At 51.8% G+C, this 24,801-nt stretch overlaps 1 protein-coding gene across 4 annotated transcripts; it reads right to left on the bottom strand.

The window, feature by feature from the left end:
- Positions 1–11,910: 11,910 nt before the first annotated feature.
- On the bottom strand, positions 11,911–24,470 carry Scarf2 (scavenger receptor class F member 2). Of its 4 annotated transcripts, none has more exons than XM_029567877.1 (11): positions 24,126–24,464; positions 18,849–18,907; positions 18,657–18,758; positions 17,932–18,451; positions 17,611–17,829; positions 17,346–17,474; positions 16,723–16,826; positions 16,523–16,640; positions 16,216–16,346; positions 14,277–14,429; positions 11,911–13,574 (listed from the first exon to the last, which is right to left on the bottom strand). In XM_029567877.1, the coding sequence occupies exons 1-11, from the start codon at positions 24,401–24,403 to the stop codon at positions 12,694–12,696; spliced, it is 2,694 nt and encodes an 897-aa protein (XP_029423737.1). In that variant the 5' UTR covers positions 24,404–24,464; the 3' UTR covers positions 11,911–12,693. The 4 variants fall into 4 exon arrangements, with proteins under 4 accessions (XP_029423737.1, XP_008840514.2, XP_029423738.1 ...); XM_008842292.3 differs by having other exon boundaries at positions 16,216–16,331; positions 24,126–24,461; XM_029567878.1 differs by lacking the exon at positions 18,657–18,758 and having other exon boundaries at positions 24,126–24,470.
- Positions 24,471–24,801: the final 331 nt, after the last annotated feature.

Raw genomic sequence — 24,801 nt, 5'->3', positions numbered from 1 at the left:
AAGGCCAAAAATGTCAAAAGTATTTGGGAGCTCTTATCTAATTTCTAAAAGATTTTAGGGTTACCTCTTCAGAGGGGGAAATGTTAGAGCAGCCAAAAGCCCCATAAAAATAAATCAAAGAAGAAGAAAGAGTACATGAAGTCATCAGAAAAAAGTGATGGGGAGATGTGGTAGGATTTTGAGGGGAGGGAGTGGGCATGGATTTGATCAAAACACCCTATATGCATGTATGAAATTCTCAATAGACTATCTAAAAAAAAAAAAGAATGTTCTCTGAGGATTGGCAAGATGACTCAGCAGGTAAAGGTACTTGCCACCAAGCCTGGTGACTGGGTTTGATCTCCAGAACCCACATGGTAGAAGGAGAGAACTGATGCCTACAAGTTGTCCTCTGACCTGCACATGTGTACCATGGCATGTATATGCACTTGTGCACATATATGCAATCAATGTAAAAAAGTTAAAAGAATGTTTTTGATAAACACCATTCTTATGTGTTACTTGGGAGCTCCTGCTAAGGCAGGAGAATCACTTCAGTTCTGGAATTTGGGGGCAGCCTTGACAACATAGTGACACCCCTATCCCCAAAAGAGAGGCAGTCAGACATGGTGGAGCATGCTTTTAATCCAACCATTCAGGAGGCAGAGGCAGGTGGATCCTTGTGAGTTTGAGGCTAACCTAGTCTACATAGAGAGTTCCAGGTCAACCGTGCCTACACAGTGAGACCCTGTCTCAAATAAATAAATAATAAATAAATAAATCTTTTAAAAAAAAATCCTAACCTGCCAGGCATGGTGGCTCACGCCTTTAATCCCAGCACTTGGGAGGCAGAGGCAGGCCGATCTTTGTGAGTTTGAGGCCAGCCTGGTCTATATATGAGTTCCAGGACAGCTGGGGCTACAAAGAGACCCTGTCTCAAAAAGACAAAAAAAAATCCTAACCAAAAGCCAATGTCCATTTATGATTTCTAAAAACAATTTCAGAAATCTGAGGAGAGGAACTTCCTCAGCTGATAAAGAAATCTATAATACAGTTAGCATCATATTCAATAGTGGGAAACAAAAAGCTTTCTGCTAAGACCAGGAAGAAGGTAACAATGTGCCCCCTCACTGCTCCTTATCAATGGTAGTTGACATCCTAGATAATTCAGTAAGAAAAGAAAGCTCTATGGCTCAAATGCTGTTTGTTCTCTCAAAGGTTCATGTGTCAGGAGCTTTGTCCTTGGTGTTAGCAAGAGGTGGTAGACATTTAATAGATGGGGCTTAGGGGAGACTGCCAAAAATTTGAGGTCTACATAGATAGTTCCAGGCCAACCAGAGAAACATAGTAAGACCTTGTCTCAAATAGAAAAATTAAAATTAAAAAAAAAAAGGCCAATAAGATGGCTCAGCAAATAAAAGCACTTACTGCGCAAACCTGAACACCTGAGTTCAATGCCTGGAACTCACAGTGGAAGGACAGAACCGACTTCCCAAAGTTATACTGACCATTGACCCCTGCACACACACTGACATACACATGCCTACACTAACATGCACACACATACCATACAATTTTTTAAAATAAAAAAATTTATTAACATTGATTTTTAAAATAACATGTTTACATTGAAAAACTTTGTGTAGGTTGGAGAATTTGGAAGGGGAATGAATACCAAACTCACATTACAGCAACAGTGAGAAATTTCACAGTATTGTTGGAGATTAGTAGTACAGTTTTTGCCAGGAAATAAAATTCAAAATTATAGTAGACATGTAGAAATGCTCATTTATGTTCTAAAATACAATTAAATATTTTTAGTTTGGAAAGTTATATCAACTTAATTATTAAAGTGCTTTTTAGCTGGATGTGGTGGTGCACGCCTTTAGTCCTAGTACTTGGGAGGCAGAGGCAGGTGGATCTCTGTGAGATCAAGGCCAGCTTGGTCTACATAGCCAGTTCCAGACCAGCTGGGGCTACAGGGAGACCCTGTCTCAAAAAGACCAAAAAAAACAAAAAAAAGCTTTAAAAAATTTTAACTTCTGGGGGCTAGAGAGATGGTTCAGCAGTTAAGAACACAGACTGTTCTTGTAGAAGACCTGGGTTCGAATCCAAGCACCCACATGGCAGCTAACAACTGTCTGTAACTACAGTCCCGGGGCTCTGACAGCCTCTTCTGTCTACTATGGGCATTGCATGACATGGGTGCACTTACCTACATGCAGGCAATACATACATACATACATACATACATACATACATACATATAAAATAAAAATAATAATTTTTTAATTAAAAAAATTTTTAAATTCCAAGACTGATTTTTATCTCTAGAAGTTCAATTGGTGTTTTACATTTTCTGTAGGGCATAGGTGAAGGTACACTGGGATTACAGAAAAGTAATAGAGAAATGATGGAAAAACTTTTGGTACCTGAGAATGGGAAAGTCCAACATCAAGACCTGGATGTGGATTCCTAGGACCACGTGTGGAGTCCAGATCATAGCTGGCCATCAAGAGAGGTGGGAGGTCCACTCTAGAAAATCAGTCCTCCCATGACTAGAATCTGCAAATGACAGAAAGCTCTCCTGTTCCCAGCATAAGCCCTACACGGAGGCAAAGTCACTGCCATTCACAACCTGGGACCTCAGGGGAAGGGGCTGTGCTCAGTGCAGCCACTCAGAGAAGGCTGAAACTGCTGCCCAGCATCAGGAAGTCCTCCATCCTCCAGTCTGCTCCACCATCAGCCCACCACCAGAGGAATGTGGAACCATGGCTCAAGGTTAGGGACCACAGCTCCAGGCTCACAGAAGGGGACCACAGCTCCAGGTTCACAGGAAAGGACCACAGTTTCATCTCAACAAATATTTTAAATTAAAAAAGTAAGAGTGGGCCAGGCATGGTAGTACATGCCTTTAATCCCGGCAAGAGGCAGGCAGATATCTGTGAGTTCAAGGCCAGCGTGTTCTACATAGTGAGTTCCAGGCCAGCTGGAGCTACAGGGAGACCCTGTCTCAAAAAAAAAAAAAAGTAGAAGTGAGACCTTATGAAAAGTCTGAAGGTCATTGGGTTGTGCCCTCATACCATTTTCTCTCTTTTGCTCTTTGACCATAAAGTGGGGTTTTGTTGCACCTTGCTTTCCTGCAGTAGACCCTGGTATGCCCACCAGAGGACATACAAACTGGAACCTCTAAAACCATAGGTCAAAACAAACCTCTTGTCTTTAAAAACAAAATTATTTTACATGTGAAAGTGTTTTGCCTTCAGGTTTGTAAGTGCACCATGTTCATGCAATACCCATGGAGGCCAGAAGAGGATGTCAGAGCCCCTGGAACTGGCATTACAGGTGGTTATTCGCTGCCATGTAGGTGCTAGGAATCAAACCCGGGTTCTCTACAAGAGCAGTCAGTGCTTTTAAATACTGAGCCATCTCTCCAGCCCCACCTCTCTTTATAAAGTAATTATCTCAATTATGTTATGATGACAAGAAGCTGACACAGCCATCATTTCAGAACTTCCCTTTCACAATCCTTCCCATCCCAAACTGGTATTGACAACTCTACGACCTGGGCTTCCCTGATAATCAGATTTCAAGTAAGATCCCAAGGAGTGCCAAGCTTCCCTTAAACAAGTTTTACAGAGCATCCATACCCAAATCCTCAAATTTTAGGACCCCTATCATATGAACTCAGACATTCAGACACTCTACCCTGCTCAACTCAAGACACAGTCTGTCCCAGATTTTGGCAACCATTAAGGACAATTGTTCTGTACCAATATGGTGGTTCATTGGTTTCTACACACTAAGCAATCTTTTGGAGTCTTAGTTGATACTCCTTCTCCAAACCCCACTAAATTTATAGGAGGAACTTCCAATGTTCCTGGGGCATTACCACCAATAAATCTGAAGATATGTAAGTGTACTTCCCCTGATCATTGTCATAACAACTTTGCTGAATACTATGCCAGTTCCAGCATCCTCTCCTCTTGTGTTGGAACTGATGCTCTAATTTGAATATAATCAAACTTTGCCTCACTCTGCTGGCTTCTCTAAACATGATGCCGATAACTGCTCAAGCTACTAAAATTATTAATATGGTGCACTATAGGGGTCCGGAAAGATGCCTCAGTGATTAAGAGCACTGGCTGCCCTTGCAGATGACCTGGGTTCAATTCGCAGTACCCACATGACAGCTAACAACTGTCTATAATTCCAGTTCTAGGGGAATCTGACACCCTCTTCTGACCTCCACGGCAGACATTGCATGGCATTGGTTCACATACATACATTCAGGCAATACACACATACACATAAACAAAAACTAATAAATAAAAATATTTTAAAAAATATGGTGCACTATAGATAAATTTCAAGAATCTAGGCTATTGTGAAAGATGCATAATGGGAAGGTGCAGGTATCCCCATTGTTTCTTCATGTAACTGCCCAGTCTATCTGGTGATTCAATGTAAAAGAACAAATAGCCTTGCTCCAATGGTCCAATAAGGTCTCAGCCCAAGCATATCAAAATGGTAAAAGCTATTCTGTTTTCCATAAGCTAACATTTGGGGATTATTGCTCTTTATAGCCCCTGTTTCAACACTTTCATGTTCACTTTTCTTCAGCTTTATTTTTGTGATGAAACTAACATCACAGAAAATTCACCCTTCCGACTATTTTAAGTAAACTGTTAAGCAGCATCACATTCATTATTGTGCATTGCTAGAACTTTTTCATCATCACAGTTAAACTCTGCCCCAGTTAAACACTGTCCTAGTTTGTCTCTCCATTGCTGTGACAAAACACTCTGACCACTACCAACTCGGGGAGGAAAGGGTTTATTTAGCTTACATATCCCGGGTCACAGTTCATCCAGGAGTCCAAGGTAGGAACTTAGGGCAGGACCCTGGAGGACAGAGCTGGAGCACAGGCCATGGAGGAGTGCTGCTTACTGGCTTGCTCCCTGGCCCCTGCTCAGCCTGTCTTCTTATGCAACACAGGCTCATCTGCCCAGGGGTGGCAACACCCACAGTGGGCTGGGCCCTCCCACATCACTCAACAATCAAGAAGGTGCCCCATGGGTATGGCCAGAGGCCAGTCCAATGAAGGCAATTCCCCAATTCAGGATCCCTCAACCCAGGTGTGTCAAGTTGACACTAAAGCTATCCAGCACAATTGACCCCTTGTCAACTTGACACACAAACACATCACTATTAAACCATAACCTTTCCAATTCTTGTCCCCAAGATAAGATGTTAACATTAATATCACAACATAAGACAGTACAACCTTAAAAACCCACAGTCCTTAAAAAAAATCCAAACACTTAAAAGTCCATAGTCTCTTTTAAAAGTCTCTTGCCGGTTGTGGTGGCGCACGCCTTTAATCCCAGTACTCAGGAGGCAGAGGCAGGCGGATCTCTGTGAGTTCAAGGCCAGCCTGGTCTACATAGTGAGTTCCAGGACAGCTGGGGCTACAGGGAGACCCTGTCTCAAAAAGACCAAAAAAAAAAAAAAGTCTCTTAACTGTGGTTGGGCTTCTGTAAAATCCAAAACAAGTACTCTCTTGTTTCAAAGGGAAGAATCCGGCACACCTAAGCAAAACCAAAGTCCAGCAAAGAAGCTCAAGGCTGGACATCTAGGATTCACTCTTGATCTTCTGGGCTCCAAAGGGTTTTGGCAGCTCCACTTCTGTGACTGTTCCATCCACCACACACTCAGCTCGTCTCGCAGACCCAGGCCAGCTCCATTCCACACCTACTGCTGTCCTTGGTGGTCGTCCCACAGTCCTGGCATCTCCAAAAAGCTGGGGTCCTCACTGAAACTGAGGCTACACCTTCACCAATGGCCTCTTCTTGCCTTTCTGGGTGCAAGCCTCAGATTCTCTCCATGACCCCTTCAATCCTGGTGTCTTCACTGCAACTGAAGCTGTACTTTCACCTATGGCCTTTCCTGACCTCTCAAAGTGCCAAGCTTCAGCTGCTCTCTGTGACCCCTTCTTGCTTTCAACACTAGAACCATGCAGGAGACTCTTACACATTACCAAGTCCTGCTTCTAGCTTGAGATGGAGGCTCAGGTCCCCTCTGTGTGCTGACCCTGAGGAAATACCTCCCAGAAGATTTCACCTCAGTGATGCTGGTCTCTTGTTACTTACAGCTGATTTTCAGCCCCAGCTAACCATCATCAATTGTCCCAATAAAGCAAAGGTTTATTCAGGTTCTGGTCTCAATCACAACTGATTCTTCAGCCCCAGCTGACCAGAACCTACAGATTCTCAATTCAAAATACCACACAAACAGCCCTGATAGTCTCTGCTTCCCTTTGAAGCTTCACAAGCCAGGCCTCAATTGTTCACAACTCTTTCAGAATAACTGTTTAAACTCCACAGCAACAAACTCTAAGCACTCAATGGCTTTTCCAGCCCAAAGTTCCAAATGCTTCCACAATCCTCCTTAAAACACCAAAGTCAGATCTGTCACAGCAATTCCCCACTCTCTGGTACCAATTTCTGTCCTAGTTTGTCTCTCCATTGTTGTGATAAAACACTCTGACCACTACCAACTTGGGGAGGAAAAGGTTTATTTAGCTTACATATCCTGGGTGACAGTTCATCCAGGAGCCCAAGGTAGGAACTCAGGGCAGGACCCTGGATGTGGGAGCTGGAGCACAGGCCATGGAGGAGTGCTGCTTACTGGCTTGCTCCCTGGCCCCTGCTCAGCCTGTCTTCTTATGCAACACAGGCCCACCTGCCCAGGGGTGGCAACACCCACAGTGGGCTGGGCCCTCCCACATCACTCAACAATCAAGAAGGTGCCCCATGGGTATGGGCACAGGCCAGTCCAATGAAGGCAATTCCCCAATTGAGGCTCCTTCAACCCAGGTGTGTCAAGTTGACACTAAAGCTACCCAGCACAAACACTAACTACCATCTCCAACTTCTGTCACCCACAATTCCATTTTTCTCCTTTATCTTTCCTTTTGTTTCCTTTGCTCTTTTTTTCTTCAAGACAGGGTCTTTTTTAGTCCAGGCTGTCTTCAAATTTGCTAAATAGCCAAGGCTAGCCTTGAACTTCTGCTCCTCCAGCTTTAGCCTGCCAGCTTCTAGGATTACAAGTGAATGCCACCAATGCCTGACTCCCACTCTCTAGCTCAATAAATTTGACTCTCTAGGCACTTCATATAGGTGCAATTACAATGCATTTGTCCCTTTGGGTCAGGCTTCTTTCATTTAACATTGTCTTCACTCATCCATGTGATAGCACATATCAGGATGTCCCTACTTTTTCTGGCCAATGGCATTCTCCTTTGAAGGCACACAGCATACCTTTGCCTATATAGTAGTACACACCTATGCTGGAAAGTCCTTTTTTTGGTGCTGAGGATTGAACCCAGTATCTTCCACATGCTAGGCAAACATTCTACTACTGAGGCATACTCCCAAGTCAACTGGGCCCATGTTGATCAGCAATCACTTAGCACATTGCATTATAGAGTACTTCAAGCTGCTTCTGAGCCTTTTTCTACCTGGATATGCCTCTTTTGATTACTAGCCTGAGCCTGGGATCCCACATCAGTGGGCTCCTCCTGATAGCAGGAAACAGCTGGGGCTATATTATAACCCCTGCTGTCATCCAAGTTTTTTCAACTCCAGATGTTGCCACAGATAACCACTAGATGGCACCATGAGGATATTTCTACCTTGCCAACAACACGTTTAGTGTTCAGAGGTCCCATCTTCTGTCCTAAAATAACAAGGGTGTCCTACCACAGAGGGGACAACAGAATGATTAGAATGCCCGTTGCTGAGCCTCTAGAATGAATTCTGTAAGTATAACTTTAAGATTGGCAATAAAAAGTCACCAGAAGCCCGATGTAGTGGCATATACCTTTAATCCCAGCATTCAGGAGGCAGACTCAGGAGGATCTCCATCAGTTAGAAGCCAGCCTGGTCTATATAGTGAGTTCCAGGTCAGTCAGGGCTACATAGTGGGATCCTCTCTCAAAATAAAAATACAAAACCAAAAACACTGGAGGGGCGGGGACATAACTTAATTGGTAGAGTGCTTTCCTAGTATTCACTAAAACCCTTGAGTTTGATGCCCAGCACTGCATAAAGCAGGCACAGTGGCACATGCCTGTAACACCAGTTCTTGGGAGGTGGAGATGGGAATCAGAAGTTCAACTTATCCTCAGCTACAAAGCAGGTTTGAAGCCAGCCTGAGGTACATCGACCCTGCCTGAAAAAAAAAAAAAGTCACTGGAATTGTTCCTGTGTTGCTATATGTAACCATGAGATTGCTGTGTATCATACTGATACTTCTGCACCCCTCCCAGTCACCATCCAACTACAATCAGAGGTTTCTGTGACTTTGATGGATAATAAAGTCCATTAGGCAGGCCAGGGAGACTCATTACTTTATCCCAATCAACTTTCTTTTCCCTCTTTCTTTCCTTCCTTCTATTCTTTGTTGTTTTCAGTGCTGGAGATTGGACCCAGGGCATTATGCATGCCACACCCCCAGCTTTTTTAAAGCGCAGAATTCAGATGACAGTACTGGTGGTCTGCTCAGTGCTGCTGGGGTGGATTGTGTGTCTTCCAGTGAGTATATGTATCTAAACACATCTAGGTATCCAATACAGTATGTTTCAGAGGGATGTACACCTCCATGCTTAGTCAGGTACTGTGTGTACATGTTACAGATGTCTGTCTATGTCTGTCTGCCTACAGGATGAGTGTGCTTTTCAGTGTCTCTACCTGGGTGGCTGCATATTAGGCCAAGTATGTGTGTGTGTATGGATTCTGAGGATAATAGAGTATGTTACAAGATGGGTGGGTGGGAGAAAAGATGGGTCTTTGTCCCCTTTAATTGGGTCTGATGGAGTGTGTATTGGTTGCTCTGTGTGTGTGTGTGTGTGTGTGTGTTTGTATATGTATTACAGTGAGTCTCAGTATCCAGTTAGCTTTGGTAAAACATGTGTATGTTACAAATTATGTCACTGTGCCTCTGTGTGTCTGCTGGTGTGTGTGTGCATGTGTCAGTAGTGGAGGCTGTAGATTATGGCAGAGGAGTACATCTTCATGTTTTGTGAGATGATGGTGGTGTGGATTTTTGCAAGTTTTGGTGGGTTCCTATGAGTGTGGTGGGGTGCAGGATGTGTGTTAACATTTTATGTCTGGTAGCATGTATATGTTGTAGAGGACTTTTAAATTTTATTTATTTTATCTGTATGAGTGTTTTGTTGGTGTGTAAGTGCACCACATGCATGCAATGCCTGTGGAGACCAGAAGAGGGTATCAGACCCCTGGAACTGGAGTTACAGACAGTTGTTAGCTGCCATGTGGGAACCAAACCAAGGTCCTCTGCAAGAGCAGCAGGGCTCTTAAAGGCTGAGTCATCTCTCTAGCTCCTGCAGAGGATATGTTGGATAAATGTATTACAAGTGTCTCTCATGTTTCTGTTTGTGGTTGTTCATAGAAGCAATTATTTGCCTCTTTTATTTCATGTGTCATGAATTGTGTGCGTGTTGTAAGGAGTGTGTATCTCAGGGTCTTAGTGTGGTAGGTGGTGTGTGTGATTTGTATGATCCATTGCTGTTTTGCCATGCTTCACGTGTGTGTGTGTGTGTGTGTATGTGTGTGTGTGTGTATGTGTGTGTGTGTTGCAGTGTCTTGGTGTTCCTATCTGCCAGATATGTTGCACAGTGCATGAGTATTTTCTCTCTCTCTCTCTCTCTCTCTCTCTCTCTCTCTGTTTGCTGGCTGATGGTTTTCTGCATTACTGTGTGCTGGCTGGACACATGCGTGTCCCATGGTGTGCATGTACAGTGCCACAGTGTTTGTGTTGGACAGCGAGGGTTCATTCCTGTCTAGTGAATGGTGTGTCTAGGTGTCTCTGTGTGTTGAGGGGAGTGTGTGAGCCTTGGCAAGTTGGTGTCTGTCTTTTGGGTGCAATTCTGTTTGGGGAACATACTGCTGTGTGTATTGGTCTCTTTGTTTCTGGACTTCCCTGGTTTGTCGAGTGTGTTTTGGATTGAGTGTGTTGGTATTTCTGTGCATCTGGTGGCAAAGTTATGTGTGCCACAGGACAAGTGACTGCTGGTTTGGCTGTTATGTGTGCACACAGCCTAGTCTATGTGTGCTGTGTCCCTGCTGGAAACCAGACTGTGTCCAGGCCCCTCTCCAGTCCCCACATTCCTTTGTGCTCTGTTACAAGAAAATATTTGCATTTTCCACGACTCATAATTTTTCCTCCTCAATCGCTACCAGATGTGGGCCCTGTGGTCCCCGTCCCCATAGCAACAGAGGTTCCAGCAGTCGTGGTTCCCTTTTGTGGCGCCTGCCCTGGGAGCTGGCACCACTGTGAGTCGGGGGGGGGGGGCACATGGTAAAAGACTGTTCGGGGGACCCTCCTGGGGGAACAGGCAGCAGGCTGGCTGGTGGCTTCTGCTCTGGGAGGTGCCCACAGAGGGCCTCCTGCAGGTCAGGCCTCAGATGCTTAAGGGGCTTCCAGGACAGTGGGACAAGCCCCAGGATAGCATGGAAATATCCCTGGCCTGCCTGGATCATTCTCACCAAGCTAAGAGAACTAGAGGGCTAGAACAAGGAATTTAAGAGTAAGGGATAGCCAGGGTGCCCAGATGGTTGGGTGTGGGGCAGTTCAAGCAAGAGTAGGGCCTAATTACTGCACTGCCTCATTATAGTAACTGCCCTATTCTTGCTGAGCCCAACTAGGCATCTGCCCCTTCCTGGCTGACATTGAGCCTGACTTCAGCCAATATGGCCTGGTGCCTGAGTGGAACAGAGGCCAGTCAGGCCACAAAGCCACAGCAGGAAAGATCCCACTGGCCAAAGGGGAAGCATCATGACCCAGAGACAGGCAGGCTGCCACCCACATGTTGCTCAACCAGGCCAAGCTTGAGCATTGTGCCATCAACTACCCTGGATATCTCCCCCATGGTACACCATCTCCACTCAGGTGACTGAAACCCTGCATGGGACCAAAGCTGACCTCAAAGTGGTACCTGGTTAGGGCAAGAGCCCTCTCTACCCAGGAGAGATCCCTGAGCTGCCAACAGTAGAGACAACCCAGCAAGCTGTGAGATGTAGGGTGGGTGCCCAGAGTTGGAAAGACCTTGGCAGAATCAGACTTTGAGTTGGGTATCAAAATATGGGAGAAGCCAGGGGTGGTGGCTCATGCCTATAACTTTGACATGAGCAACAATATGTTGCTTCCTGTCTCAGCAACAAAATAAAAATAAGGGAGACAGGAAGAGCGTCTGTTAGAGGTAGGGGTGGCAGGAACCAAGACAGTTTAAGGAGGCCAGTAGGAGCCCTGAAGAAGCATGGGTGCCAAGCTCAGAAAGGCCTCTTCGGAGCCTACCCAGAGAGGTGAAGGTGCCAGGGTAGAGTGGGTAAAGCTGGACACAAATGGCCCCAGAAAAGGCCAGGTCAGAAATGGGTGATCAAGGCAGCTGGCAGAGGATATGGACAGGGCTCTGGGCCAGGCAGGCTGCCTTTCCTCTCCTCCCCCTTCTTCCATGTGGGGAGAGGGGAGAGGAGTTTCTACTTAGGACAAGGCTTCCATTGAGGCAGACAGCAGGCTCTGTGCAGTGGCAGACTGTTGTGTTTTGTCAAGCCCTGCTGAAGGCTAGACACGCCCATCAGCTATTGCCTGAACCTCTATCCCACCAGGAATAGCTCTGACCTCCCAACCCCTACTTGCTCAGATCAATCCTTCTTCCCAGGTGACAGACAGCTCATGGTAGGGTAATAAATGATGGAGGGTAGATCTGTTACATTTTCCACAGGATCCCTGGAGACCTACATCTAAGGTTCCACTTAGGTGGAGGAGTCCAGAAGATATTTCATAAAGGTTCCTTAAGTAGGACATCTTTTCTCCACACCCTTAGGCAGGAAGTATTAAGAGCATAGGAGGTGGGGGGAAGCATTTTATTATAAAAGCTTTGGCCAAGCCCCTGCTAGGAGGAATCCATTCTGGGGGCCCCAGGTGGGATGGAAGCAGCCCCTCCAGGGACCTATAAATACATTTCCTAAGGCCACCGAATTTGTCCCTGGGGCTCCCAGAGGTGTGGGGTGGCAGGAGGCCATCAAAACCAGCTTGACAGCTGAGGGATCAGGGCTCGTGACACAGGGAAAGGGTCAGGCCAAGGTGCTCCAAGCCCCTTGGGGAGAAGAGACCAGCTCTCCTTCCCAGGTTTGGAGCCTGGTCAATGGAAGTAGCCTCTGGCTACCTCCAGAAAAGAGTCCCTACAGCCAGAGGCACCAGGCCCTGACCTTTGAGAGGCAGCCAGGAGGCAGAAGTAAGTGCTGCTGGCTTCAGCCAATGAGAAGGTAGCCCCGACCAAGCATACTCTTGTCCAGCATGTAGTGTCTAAGCAGAGCTCTCCAGGCTATGGGCAATGACATACAGATTGGTAGGAAAGCTTCACAACTCCGCCACTGGGGAGGGAGTCATCAGTTAAGCACCTGTCAGATGTTGACCAATAAAGATGGGGGATTTCTCGCCCAAGCGACTCCAGCCAAGAAGCAGCTGCCAGAGCCTGAGCCTGACACAGCCTCCCTAGGAGCGCTAGGAGCATCGGCCAATGGAAGGCCTTCAGTGCCCAGGCCACGCGGGAAACGCCAGGCCGCAGAACGCTGGGTGCAAGCAACGCTAAGCCACGGGAAGCTGCAGGTACCGTGGGGCAGCCGCCTACTACAGGGTGGGCGCACTCGCTCTGCCCAGCTCCCCTGCCGCCTCCCTGCTCTTCTTTCGAGGCGGTTTCTGGATGGGGGTCTTCTTCCGAGGGGTCTCTGGAGCAGGCGCGGCAGCCACCGCCATCTCGGGCGCCGGGGACGCACGGGCCGGCGAGGCGGGCAGCACCGAGCGCTTGGCCTTCTGTGGCGGCGCCGGCTTCTCCCGGGGCCCCTGAACGGCCTCAGCGCGACCCAGGCTGCGAGTCTTGTCGCGCAGCTCCGCTGCCAGCATGGAGGCGGCCTCGGGCGCGCTGCGCGGGGGGCCACCAGCGTCCGTGGGCTCTGAGACACCCAGGCCACGACCCCGCGCTCGGGCCCGGGGTGGCGAGGCCGCGTTTGGGGCGGGTGCCTCCTCCGCCAGTCCCGGGGGCCGCGGCGTCTGGTCACGGATTCGGGGGCTGCAGGGCTCGTCTGGCCGCGCCGACGTGTCACTGGGTGTCCTTTTCCTCTTGCTAGGGCTTGGCGCTGCTTCGGGACCCGACGGCGGCGACCCTGCACCGGCTGCGGAGGCTGCGCCCTGCTTGCCATGGATCCAGGACACCTTGGGCTTGGTGGCAGGGTCGGGTGGCGGCGGCTTCCTGCGCTCGGGCGACGGAGACAGCGACAAACCTCCAGCCTCACCTCGGGCCCGGGCCGGCCGGACTTCGCGCCGGGCCACGCGCGCATACAGCGCCCCGCCAGGCCCCTCCACACTGGACGCCGAGCGCTCGCTGTCAGAGGACGCAGGGAGGGTCGCTGCCTCCTCCGTGGGCCCATGAGTGGTCAAGGGCGCTGGGGATGCAGCTGGTGCCTCAGCCAGAGCCGGAGGGGCCTCCGGGTCTCTGCTCTCCGTTGCTGCCTCTAACACGGGAACAGCAAGCAAGTCACCACCTCCAAGAACAGCGGGCTGGTCTACCCTCCAGCGTGACACTCCCCCCTCAGCAGCAGGGGTCCTAGCTGTCACAGTGTCGCCCTAACATCCAGGCATGCCTGGCACATTTATAGCACTACCCACAAATGTAGTGCAAATCCCTAGGGTGCAGGCTGACTGCTGAAGCTCCAGCCTTGGCCAGTTTGTGCCCCTTCCCCACTATGCCCCAGCCTCACCGGCCATAGTCTTCAAATTTAAGGGGATTCCATATTCATTATGGAAGGCTTCTGATGCTAAGGGGTTAGGTCACCCGTTCAAGGTAACCCAGTGACATTGTCAAGGAAGAAGAGAGGCCAGCTCCTTCCTGTTGTCTGTGGGCCCAAGGCTGCATATGCCCTTCCTGTCTCCTCTGCCACTCCCTACTTAGGCCCAGAATTTTCTTTCTGCCTGGTTTCTCCCAGAAGTGAACATGGCTCATGACTAATAGCAGGAGAGCCCACCTATCCCTACATAACTTACACTAGCTAAACAGTAGAGCCCAGCTTTGTTAGCAGCAGGTTTGTGGCCAACAACTCCTAGTGCTGACTTCTACTTCCCCTTCATCCCCACTCCTCCCTATGACCTCCAGCACAGAGGTCATAGACAGACCATTTTACTGTGATAGAAGGATGGCCATGCAGGGCCATACTCACCCTCATGGGGCACACAGTACACAGGGCCTTCATCTGTGGTGTCGAATGATGAGAAAGAAGCTCTGGAGGACCATGATGGTGAGGGTTGCTCCAGCCCTGAGGGTGGTTCCAGGAAGCTGCAGTTGAGTGTGTTTTCCAGGTCATGATGGGCCACTGAAATAGTGAGTAATGAGGCAGAGTTACTAGGGGTCCTGCCTTGCTCCTGTACCCTTAATTAGCTAAATGTGAATGGACTGATCGTGACAGCTCCTGCCCTAAAACTGCAGGTGTGGGATACAAAATTCGTCAGTCACACTAGACTAGAGCTGGAAAATGTGTAGCAAGCAAGCCAGGTGAAGAAAACAGGGAAGCTGAGCATATATACATGCCTGTAATCCCAGCACTTGAAAGGCTGAGGAAGAAGGATCCCTGTGAACTTAAGACTAGCTTGGACTACATAGCGAGGTGACTTCCAGGCAGACTTGGCATATATTGTGAGACCCTAACTTTTATTTATTTTTTTTTAATTTAATGTTTATGCACGTATTGCCTGCATGTAGATAAGTGCACCCATGTCGTGCAATGCATGAGGAGGACAGAAGAGGCTGTCAGATCCCCTGGAACTGGAGTTATGGACAGTTGTTAGCTTCCATGTGGGTGCTGGAATTCAAACCCAGGTCTTCTGCAAAGAACAGCCAATGTTCTTAACCACTGGCCCCTGAGACCCTATCTTTAAAAAAAAAAAGGCTGGAGAGATGGCTCTGTGGCTAAGAGCACTGACTGCTCTTGCAGAGGATCTGGGTTTGAATCCCAGCACCCACATGGCGGCTAACAACAGTCTGTAATTCCAGTTCCAGGGGATCTGGTACCTTCTACTGACTTCCTTGGGCATTGCATGGCACAAGTGCACTTACACACATGCAGGCCATACACTTATACACGTAAAAAAAAAGAAAGAAAAGCTAAAAAGATGCAAGGCAAGTGCAGTCAGTCTAGGAGTTAAAAGAGTGAACTGAAGTGTTAGGAAGAGGTCATAATGAGATATTCCTTTAATCCCAGCACTCTGGAGACAGAGGCTAGTAGGTCTCTGTAAATTCCAGATCAGCCTGGTGTACACAATCCCTACTTAAAAAAAAAAAAAAAAGAGGTTGCTGGAGAAAACACTTGACTTAGAAAGACCACCAGGTCCTATAAGTCAACTCTGGACTCTGCCTTGTGAAATTTGGGGAGCCCTGGAGCACTTTTGAGCCCAAATGTACAGTCCAAAACTGCTATTAGGATCAGTCTGTCTCAGCCACCTTCATCCCAAGGCCCACCTCACACCTGTGTTTCATAGGCCTCATGATGCCAAAGTGAACTAAAGGGTTTTTCTCCTGTCTCCTTTACTTCTGAAGAGACTGAGCCTTCCCCACAAATCTCCAGAAAGAAGTTGCCTAAAGAGAGGGTCCACCCTAGTTGCATGTCAACAAAGGAAGGAGCAGTTAGACCCCTCACCCCAGAGCCCCTGGGGTTAGGGACAGACTGCTGTTTCTCCAGAAAGGCTTAGGTCACTGTTGGGAATCCAGGCAGGGTGAGTCATCTTTGGACTGATCATTCCCATGCACAAGTGCCATGCAGTCTCCCGAAGCTCTGGATTCAAATGCATAGTAAAGTCCTACAGACCAAATGGCCTGCCAGGTTCAGGTGTCATCCACACAATCCGGATGGGATCACTCACAGGTCCCCACGACTCCTGCACACTCCCCAACATCTGCTCACATATCTAGTACTCCTGCCTCTCCTCACAGCCTTGTCTTTAACATCCCCCTTCCTTTCCTCCAATCGAATCTCTCCACTCTCACTCCACCAAAATTCAAGGTCCCCCACTTCTATACTGAACCTTGTACCCTTTACACCATTTCCTAGTGGCCTCCTGTATTGGGAGATGTTTCCTCCTGAGGCCTCGAGCCTTCCTCCTCACCTACGACTTTTGGCAGCTTCTGCCTGCGGAGCGGAATCCGGGGCAGCTTCATGCTGATGCGGCTGAAGCTCCCGCAAAGGTGTTGCGGTGCCTTCTTCCTTCCAAGAGACAGCTCCCTGTGGGGGCGGGGCCTGAGCGAAGGGGCGGGACGGGACTGGGAGGGGCGGTCTGATCCGGGCGGGGACGAAAAAGGAAGGGCCTGAAAGGGGACAAGGGGCGGGCACATGCCGCGGGGGCGGGGTCTGGGTCCCGGATGCACACCCAGTCACAGTGTGGAGGGTGGGGGCTGGCCAGGGACCTGCCTCACCCGCGCGCCGGGTCCTTGCCGCGGCAGGCGCAGCAGCAGCCGAGCAGCGAAAGCAGTAGGCCGAGAAGCAGGGTGAGCAGCGCGCCCGCACCCATCACACCTTTGCGCTGGTTGGTCTCTGTGGGAAGCACCAGCTCAGCGCGGGATCTCGCACCCTGCTTTTCACTCCCTGACCCGATATTCTTCACTCATTCACTCACCCAGGCGGCAGGCACCAGTGACTGGGTCGCATGAATCCTCGTGGCAGCTGCAGGTCTGGGCGCAGTCCATGCCGTGAAGCCCGGCCGGGCACGTTAGATTGCAGCTGCAAAATTTCGGGGTCAAGGAGGGCCGCAGCGGCCCTCCAGAATGCCTCATTTCCTTGCCCCGGCCAAAGTGGTCAAGTCCTGGGTCCCTGAGGTTTTTTACTCCATTCTCTAGGGACTGAAGACCACCCCCACCTGCGGGCTAGCTGGCACGGTTTAGAAAAGAATGTGTGCGCTATCTGCAGGAGGAGGTCTGGAGGATGAGGCATGGGCAACCAGGCCTCAGGGCCCTTTTCTGAGACTGACTTCTGGGGGAAGCGGGAGTCCCAGTCCAGACCACTGACTAGCTCTACTATATCCATGTCACCCTCAGAATGGCGCTTGGCTGGACTGCTGTCAGAGGGCAGGCTCCACACTGGAGCAAGACACTGCCCCAAAGTGCTTGTTGGCACACCCTAACTGGAGTAAGGGTAGAGCAACCCAGCCTGATCCCACCTCCTGGGTCCTTGAGGTCTGGCTGGAGCCCCCCCCCCGTGTTGGCAACATACTCCCTACTCCTCCTCTAGGTCCCTACTCACTGAGGCCCATGAACACCAGGGCTGCAAAGACAGCGCCCCGATTGGAAGTCACAGTGGCCGCTGCCGCAGTCGGAGCACACGAAGGCACAGTCCTCGCCGTAAGTGCCATTACTGCACTTGTTCTCGCACCTTGGAACCAGGAGAGGAGGTGTCAGCAGAAAGTTAAACAGAAGGCCCAAAGCCCACAGAGCCCTAGGAGCAGGGCCTTCGTTAGCGAGGACTAGGGAGCAGCGTGTCTGGGCCGCAGCAAGCACTGGCTGCTCACCGGTCGCCGATCCAGCCCGCGTTGCAGCGCGTACACTTGCCGGTGACATGATTGCAGGCGTGCCCGTCGCGGCAGGGTGGGCAGCGGTAGGCACAACCCTCGCCGTAGAAACCAGAAGCGCAGGGCTGATCGCATTTGGTTCCGTTCCAGCCGGGCTCACACGTCAGACAGCGGCCCTCGGCTACGGTGCATGGCTGCTGGCCCTTGCACTGGCCGCACCTAGGGGCAGGAAGCTGCGGAGGACCAGGCTCCGCCTCACCCCCGCCTCCATTCCAGGCCCACCCTTCCTCCCTCGCCTTCCCGGCCCCGCCCTGCGCTTACCGACGGCGACAGCCCAGGCCGTAGAAGCCGGCGGGGCACGGCTCGCGACAGTACTTTCCGCGGTAGCCGGGTTCGCAGGCGCACGTGCCGTCCACAGGGTGGCAGCGGCCGCGGAAGCACTGGCAGTAACGATCGCAGCGCGCGCCGAAAGTGCGCTCGCGACACTGGCAGCGGCCGCTTTGCTGCTCGCAGGGCGAAGAGTTGCAGGCGCACTGATTGTTGCAGCTGCGGCCCCACCAGCCTGCGTGGCACAGGCAGGCGCCAGTCTGCGGGTCGCAGCGCGACGTGGCGCTGCAGTAGCACGCGCTCGCACACTGCGTACCCCACCAGCCGGGTTCACAGCGGCACGCGCCGCTCCGCGGGTGGCACGTGCCATGCTGGCACTGGCACGCATGCTCGCAACGCTCACCCCAGCGGCGCGCGTGACACGTACACTGCCCCGTCACGTCCTCGCACTGTCCATGCGGGTGGCAACTACACCGCTCCTTGCAGTCGGGGCCCCAAAACTGGCGCGGGCACTCTGTAAAGACCAGGTGGGAGGTTCAGTCTTTCTCTGCAGTGGCACCCTACCCTCTCCGCCTCAAGGGACCCGCCCCCCAGGCCAGTCCTGAGCTAGATCATACCTCGCCCCACCCCGGATCCGCCTCCCGGTCTACGCTCCGCCCTATGCCTCCAGTTTCCTGCCAAGATGCCCAGTACCCAACCCCGCCTCGCCACACGCTCACTGGTGTCGCAGTTGGCACCGAAGTAGCCATGTCGGCAGCGGCACTCGCCAGGCCGCACGCACACCTCATTTTCTGAGCACGTGGAGTTGCCTTCGCAAACCGCTGCAGACAAGAAGGACTGAGCTGCCTCACTTGCTCTCCCCACCTCCACCATACACCCGCCTGCCCAGGATCCCAGAATGCCCTACTCACCGATCCCACACTCGTCCCCCTGTTGCCTCCAGCCAGCGCAGCACGTGGGCACCTGGGAACTTCAAGCAGAGGAAGGACTTCAGGTTGACACCCTTCCCCTACAACCTTTCCCTAACCCTTACTGCCTGCACATTTCTCAGGGCCTTCACACAAGTTCCCTTCTCCCCTTCCACCAACTGCTCTGCCCTAGGGAAGTAGTTACCAAGGCCCTGATGTGTGCCAGGCACTGATATAGGTGTGGAGACTAACAGTGAATAAGAGGGCACACCCAAACAACCCACCTCCAAGAACTGACACCCATAAGGGCTCCCCAGTAATTCAGCCCACCTCTATGCCATTATAGCAGCCACAAGGCTAAGAAGAGGAGCCCAGTGAAGCCCAGAAGGGGTAGCAGTGGGGTGGGGACTAGGGAGCCACCTAGCCCCCCATAACCTTTTGAAACAGGTTCAGCACATCTCTCAGGGCTGAGGTACCTAGCTAGATGGACAAAAGCGATAGCATCACAGCCAGATGGGCCCCAGAGACACCCGGATGCACTGGTAGGGCTAAATGGAAGTGTGGATGGACAGTATCTACATGGGATGGGGTAGGCTGAGTATGGACACAGCACAGTTTCTCTAGAGGGGTGTTGCTTTAGGCTAGGGGGAGCCACCCACAGGTGCCATCCCTGGGCATAAGGAAGGTAGGCTGAGGCCTGGTGCCTCCAAGAGGCAAGGAGAGGCTGGAATGCCCATGTGTGTATATTGTTTTATTCATGTTTAATTTTGAAATTACAAGTACCCAATGATACCTCAGCACATCATTTTTGAGGGGGACTCTGATGAGGGTGAAAGCCTGAGTTACACCCCAGACTCTAGAAAGCAGTTTCTTACTGCAGCATTTCATGGTACAACCTGGAAAGACCTCAACTGATAGAGTACAAAGGTTGGTGGCCCTGTCCAAATGAAGCCAGGGAGGATGCCTAGAGACTGAGCTGGGATGTGATGATGGTTGAGGCAGATGAGGCTGAAAAGGCTGCAGCTTCCTGGAGTCCCATAAGAATTTTGCCTCAATCCTACAGGAATGTAGGTAGAATCCATTTACACTTTAGAGAAAATGAGTGTGCATCTTCTAAAGCATGTGAATCTAGAACCAGGATGTGGTGATGAGAAAAGAGCTTAGGAGGAGGGCCGAAGACCTTGGTATGAGGGATGGGACAGACTGAAAGGAAAGGCCCAAGCTGCCCCACACTGTCCTGCACACTCCTGCCCAGACTACAGATGTCCTGCCTAGCCTAGCTTGGGCTACCAGTCAAACTATGGGTAGAGCCTCAAAGAGTCCCTTCCTGCCCAAAGAGTTTGGTTCTCCCTCAGGCCAAATTTGGGCCTGGGGAACAAGACATAAAATCTCTAACCAGGGAAATGAGCCTTGCCTATCTTCTACAAATAAAACTGGAAATCACATAAAATACAGAACAGGCCTCACCTACCCCCCACCCCCCACACACACACACACACACACACACACACACACGCACACACACACACTGTCACCACCCATCTGGCCTTAACCTAGAAGCTCCAAGGATCCCTTCTGCAAGAAGACCCAGCCCACCAGCCCATCTCCCCTACTTCTGCCTGGCTCTTAAGTCTCCAGATAGAGTTCATCCTCAGCTGTTTGTCTTGCAAGCACTTCTGCCAGATGGCCTGCTAGAATGACCCAGCACTGACCACCATCTTCCCTGGTTGGTCCACTACATGGTTCTGTGGCTGGAAGCCTGGTTTATGGGCCACTTTGAACTGTGTTTGATAAATATACAGGTCAGCATAGGCTGGAGAGCAGACTACACCGTAAACTGCAACCATGGTGGAGCTCTTCATACACAGAAACCTATACATAGCTCTTTCCTTCTGCCAAAACCCATGGGTCCATTTTTTAAACATTTATTTATCTTTTGTGTGATGTGTGCAGGAATGAGCTACTACATACATGTGGAGATTGAGGACAAAGTGGGAAGTCAGTTGTCTCCTTCCACCTTGGGGGACTGAACTCAGATCATCAGGTTTGGCAGCAAGTGCCTTTACCACTGAGTCATCTCAGTGGCCCTAGGCCACATTCTTTAGCTAAGGAACCTGCAACTCAGAGATGCTAAGTTCCTTTGAGATCACACAGCAAATTGCTTACAGTACTATCTTTTCTCCACCCTGTTGACCTGGGAATGGTGAGAACTGGCTCCAGGGAGCCTCTGAGTCCAGCTGGCACCCACCAGTAGACCCAAGCCCATTTGGGTTCATCAAGAACAAGTCTTGGTCTTGCAAGGGCTGATAGAGGAAGACAGACTGGTGAACCAGCTTGTGCATAGTCTTACAAAAGCAGTGTTTGCTCTCTGAGTGAGTGCCACCTTGGGGGATCAGACCCCAAAAGACATCTACACTAGTGGTCACTACCACTGCTGTGATGACAGCCAACTATTTTTTTCTCATCTTAAGAGTCTGCTCATGAGATCTCTGTCTGCCCCTGGTCACTCCCAGATCCAGTCAGGGAGGCTTCAGTGCCTGCCACCTGGCCCCTGAGTCCCCAGCTGTCTAGCTCTCCTCCTGCCCCCAGGAGATAGCCCCTTTGTCCTATGCACACCAGTTTCTCCAGGGACTACCCCAGGTCCCATCAGGTCACTAGCAATGGCAGGGGGTCCTCCAATAGAGTCTGCTCCTCAGGGCTAAACCTGTCAATACAGCTGCCCAGTGAATGATATCACCACAGGGAGAGCTCAAGAGTGCCCCCAAACTAACCTCCTCTGTATCCCATCGCCTCCATCTCAGGTCCTCCTAGTCCTTCCATGCTGAGAAGCTGAGACCATGGCCACACCAGATCCACTGAGAAATAGAACTACTTTCTCTCCTAGACTCCATCTAGGTTGGGACCCCTTTCTCCCTTGTCCTGTCTCAGACTCCTGAGACCCACCTTTCACCTCCTAGCTGGCCCAGCTCTGCCCTCCTGTCTCAAAGCTCATCTCTTCATGGTCAGATACCCATCCATATAAAGCTCCTTGAATTCCCACACTCAGAAAGAAAGCCTCACTCTCACGACAGTGGATACACCTATGTGACCTCAGTGTCTCTTCACTCTCCTGAAACCTACACAGCCCCAAGCACCTGTTGGTTTTCCAATGTACCTTCTGGATAGGGGACTGTGCTATAGAAACCCTCAAGACTCCCTTCTTCTCTCCTGTAGGCATGTGCTCATCATTTTCAGGCAGTGGGTCCTCCCAGATCAGCTAAAGGAAACAACATCCTTAACACCTCCCCAGCCATGTCCAGACCCCACTTGCTAGACAGACATTGGTCTCTGCTGCTGAGTCCCTGCACTAACACATGCTGGCACACAGTAGGTCCATGACATCATATTGAGTGAGCTCACACCCCTCTCTCCTGAACCTCATGCAGTGTAATCAAAGGGATGGTTCAGGCCCCAGGTGGGCCCTGTCCAGTGACTGTCCTTCTCACTGTTAGATTTTGGAGCACAGAATATAGGAACAATAGGAGAGAAAGTGACCACATTCGACCTCAACAAAGGAGTCTGTGTTTATTTAGCACAGCAAGGGCCAGCAGTATTTCCTCAGGATGGAGGCAACTGCAAGGGGCATAGGGACTGGTCAGTCTTTTATAGGGGACATTTATTTTCAGCCATTATTGTGGTTTCTCTTGGGACTTGTCCGTGTGGCCCATCAGGACACCCAGGTAGGGGGAAAGAGGAAGTCCCCAATATAGAACTGGATGGTCAGGGGACCAGACATCGGTGTTCAGGGGTCCAATATTGTGACAATTTCCTTCACCCACCAACCTTACACACACAGTCATAGTAATCCAGGCCCCACCCTCAGCAGGTGAGATCCATTACAACCCCATTTTACAGAGATGGAGACAGACCCAGAAAGTTTAAGGATTTGTTCAGACCCGGACAGTTGGAGCGGCCTGGCGCCAGGATATGAACGCAAACGCAAATTGTAGCTCCAGATTACAGAAACAGGCCGCCTCCTGTGGAGGTCTCTCAGCCAGTAAAGTGGCTCCCCTGCTTGATCCGCCACCAGATCCCCATCCTTCGGCTAGGGTTGGAGACTGCCTGGTGCGGGCAGACCCGCCAGGCGGCCATCACGCCCTCCCCCTCTTCAGGCAGGGCCCCGCCTGCCTCCGCCGCTGCATTCCTGGGGCCGGGGAGGCCCGGGAGGCGGTGGTGGCGGCGGCGATGCGAAGCAGATGGCGGGCCAGGCAGGCCCCCGCCTCGAAGGCGGGGCTCCCGGCCAAAAGTCTGCACGCCTCTCAACTGGATTTCGGAAACCCTATGCGGTCCCTTAGCAGCCCCTACTTACTTTGAATCCCGAAACCCTGGACGACATTTCGGCGTCCCGCGCGCGGACTTGTGACCCAGAACGCCCCCGGGGACCCAGCCTGCAGTCCATGGCAGTCTCTCCAGATGCCAGCGGGTGCAGCGCACCCAGCACCCGCAGATGCGCCCCACTCCTGCTCCTCGCCCCTTTGCAGCCGTCCTTGACCTCGTCGTGGCCTCAGACCAGCCGCCAGGTCCCTTAGACTTCGGTGTCTAACTCCTGGCGTCTGCTCCTCACCATCGCAAGCTCCGGGTCCACCGCCCTCCCGCTGGGCCTGTCCCACAATGACTTCCCCAGCGGATCTAGTGGCCACCCACCTCCCAGCATCTGCCCCAGGAGTTTGCAGCGGTTCCCACACCCTCCCGTCACGCGCGTCCATCATTGTCCTCCCGACTCCCGTTTCTGGTCCACTGGCTCTTCGGTGCTCACTTCCACCGTCCTCCTCCCACCCCGCGCCCGCTCTTCTAGGACAAATCTGTGCTTCCAAGCCTCGCTTGCCTCCACTTCTCTGGCTCCTAGCTCTCCGGGGGTACGCTCCCTTCCCCTTACCCCACTCCAGGCTCAAGCCACTGGCTCTGGAGCCTTTGCATATACCGTTCCCTCCCTCGGAATGCCCTTCCTTGGCTTCGGAAGTCTCCCTTTTAGCTTCTTTCCTGACATTTCGGACACCTCGTTATCACCCCCCTGGGCTCCCACTGTAGTCCGTTATCCCCTCAGGGATATTTGATCCGGACAGCCTTCGAATGCACCGCCAGCGGCAGCCTGGCTCGGCCTGGAACAGAGCTCGAGTCGGCTAGGGCGGTCGAAGGGCGCGCGCGCTTGGCTTAGGGAGGTCTTGGGTACCACCGACCGAAGCCGGGCGCCGCCATCCCAGATCCCTTCGCTCCCATCCCTCAAACAGGCCGGGCTCCTACCCGGGCGCGCGGCACACGTTGCGGCCTCGCGGGTTCAACTCCTGGGGTGCCGCGAGGCCGGGCAGCAGCCAGAGCAGCAGCAGCAGCGGCGGCGACAGCAGCGGACCTCCGGCTCCCTGGCGCCGCTCCGGCCCGGCCCCCCAGGGCCCTGCGCCCTCCATGCGGCGCGGGGCTGGCGTGGGCGCGGGTGCAGCCGCGACGAGAGCGGCCGGAAGCGGAGTGCGAGGCCAGGCGGGGGGCGGCAGGAGGGGCGCCGGGCCGGGCAGGAAATTCCACATCGGCTCCCTGATCCTGGGCCAGCCGCGGCCGGCCAGGCGGCAGCGCCCGCCCAGTGCTCCAGACCCCACCCTCCGGCCGCGCCACCGCCCCTCTGCGTGGCCTCCGCCCCCACCTGGACACTCACAAACTTGGGGGCGAACTTGGTGGAGGCCTGCGGAACTCTAGGGGAGGGAGGAGCTGCAGGGGCCCGCCGAAGGAGTCCCGGGTTCCCGCGTCTTTCCTTCCCCTCCCAGACAGCCCTAGGAGCTAGCCCTGAGCCCTCACTGAGCTAGCCAGGCCGGGAACGGGAAGGGGGATGGGGCCATGCAGGGACGCGAGAACCCGCTTTTCTAGCGCCTCGGAACCCAGCAGGGGGAGGTGGCCCTGAAAAGGCCCTGGGCCACAAGCTGGCCTTAGA

Source organism: Nannospalax galili, unplaced genomic scaffold (assembly GCF_000622305.1).
Source record: "Nannospalax galili isolate Female #2095 unplaced genomic scaffold, S.galili_v1.0 scaffold321, whole genome shotgun sequence".
NCBI lineage: Eukaryota > Metazoa > Chordata > Mammalia > Rodentia > Spalacidae > Nannospalax > Nannospalax galili.
Note: the sequence above shows the minus strand (reverse complement) of the source record. Positions and strands in the feature narration are given on the sequence as shown.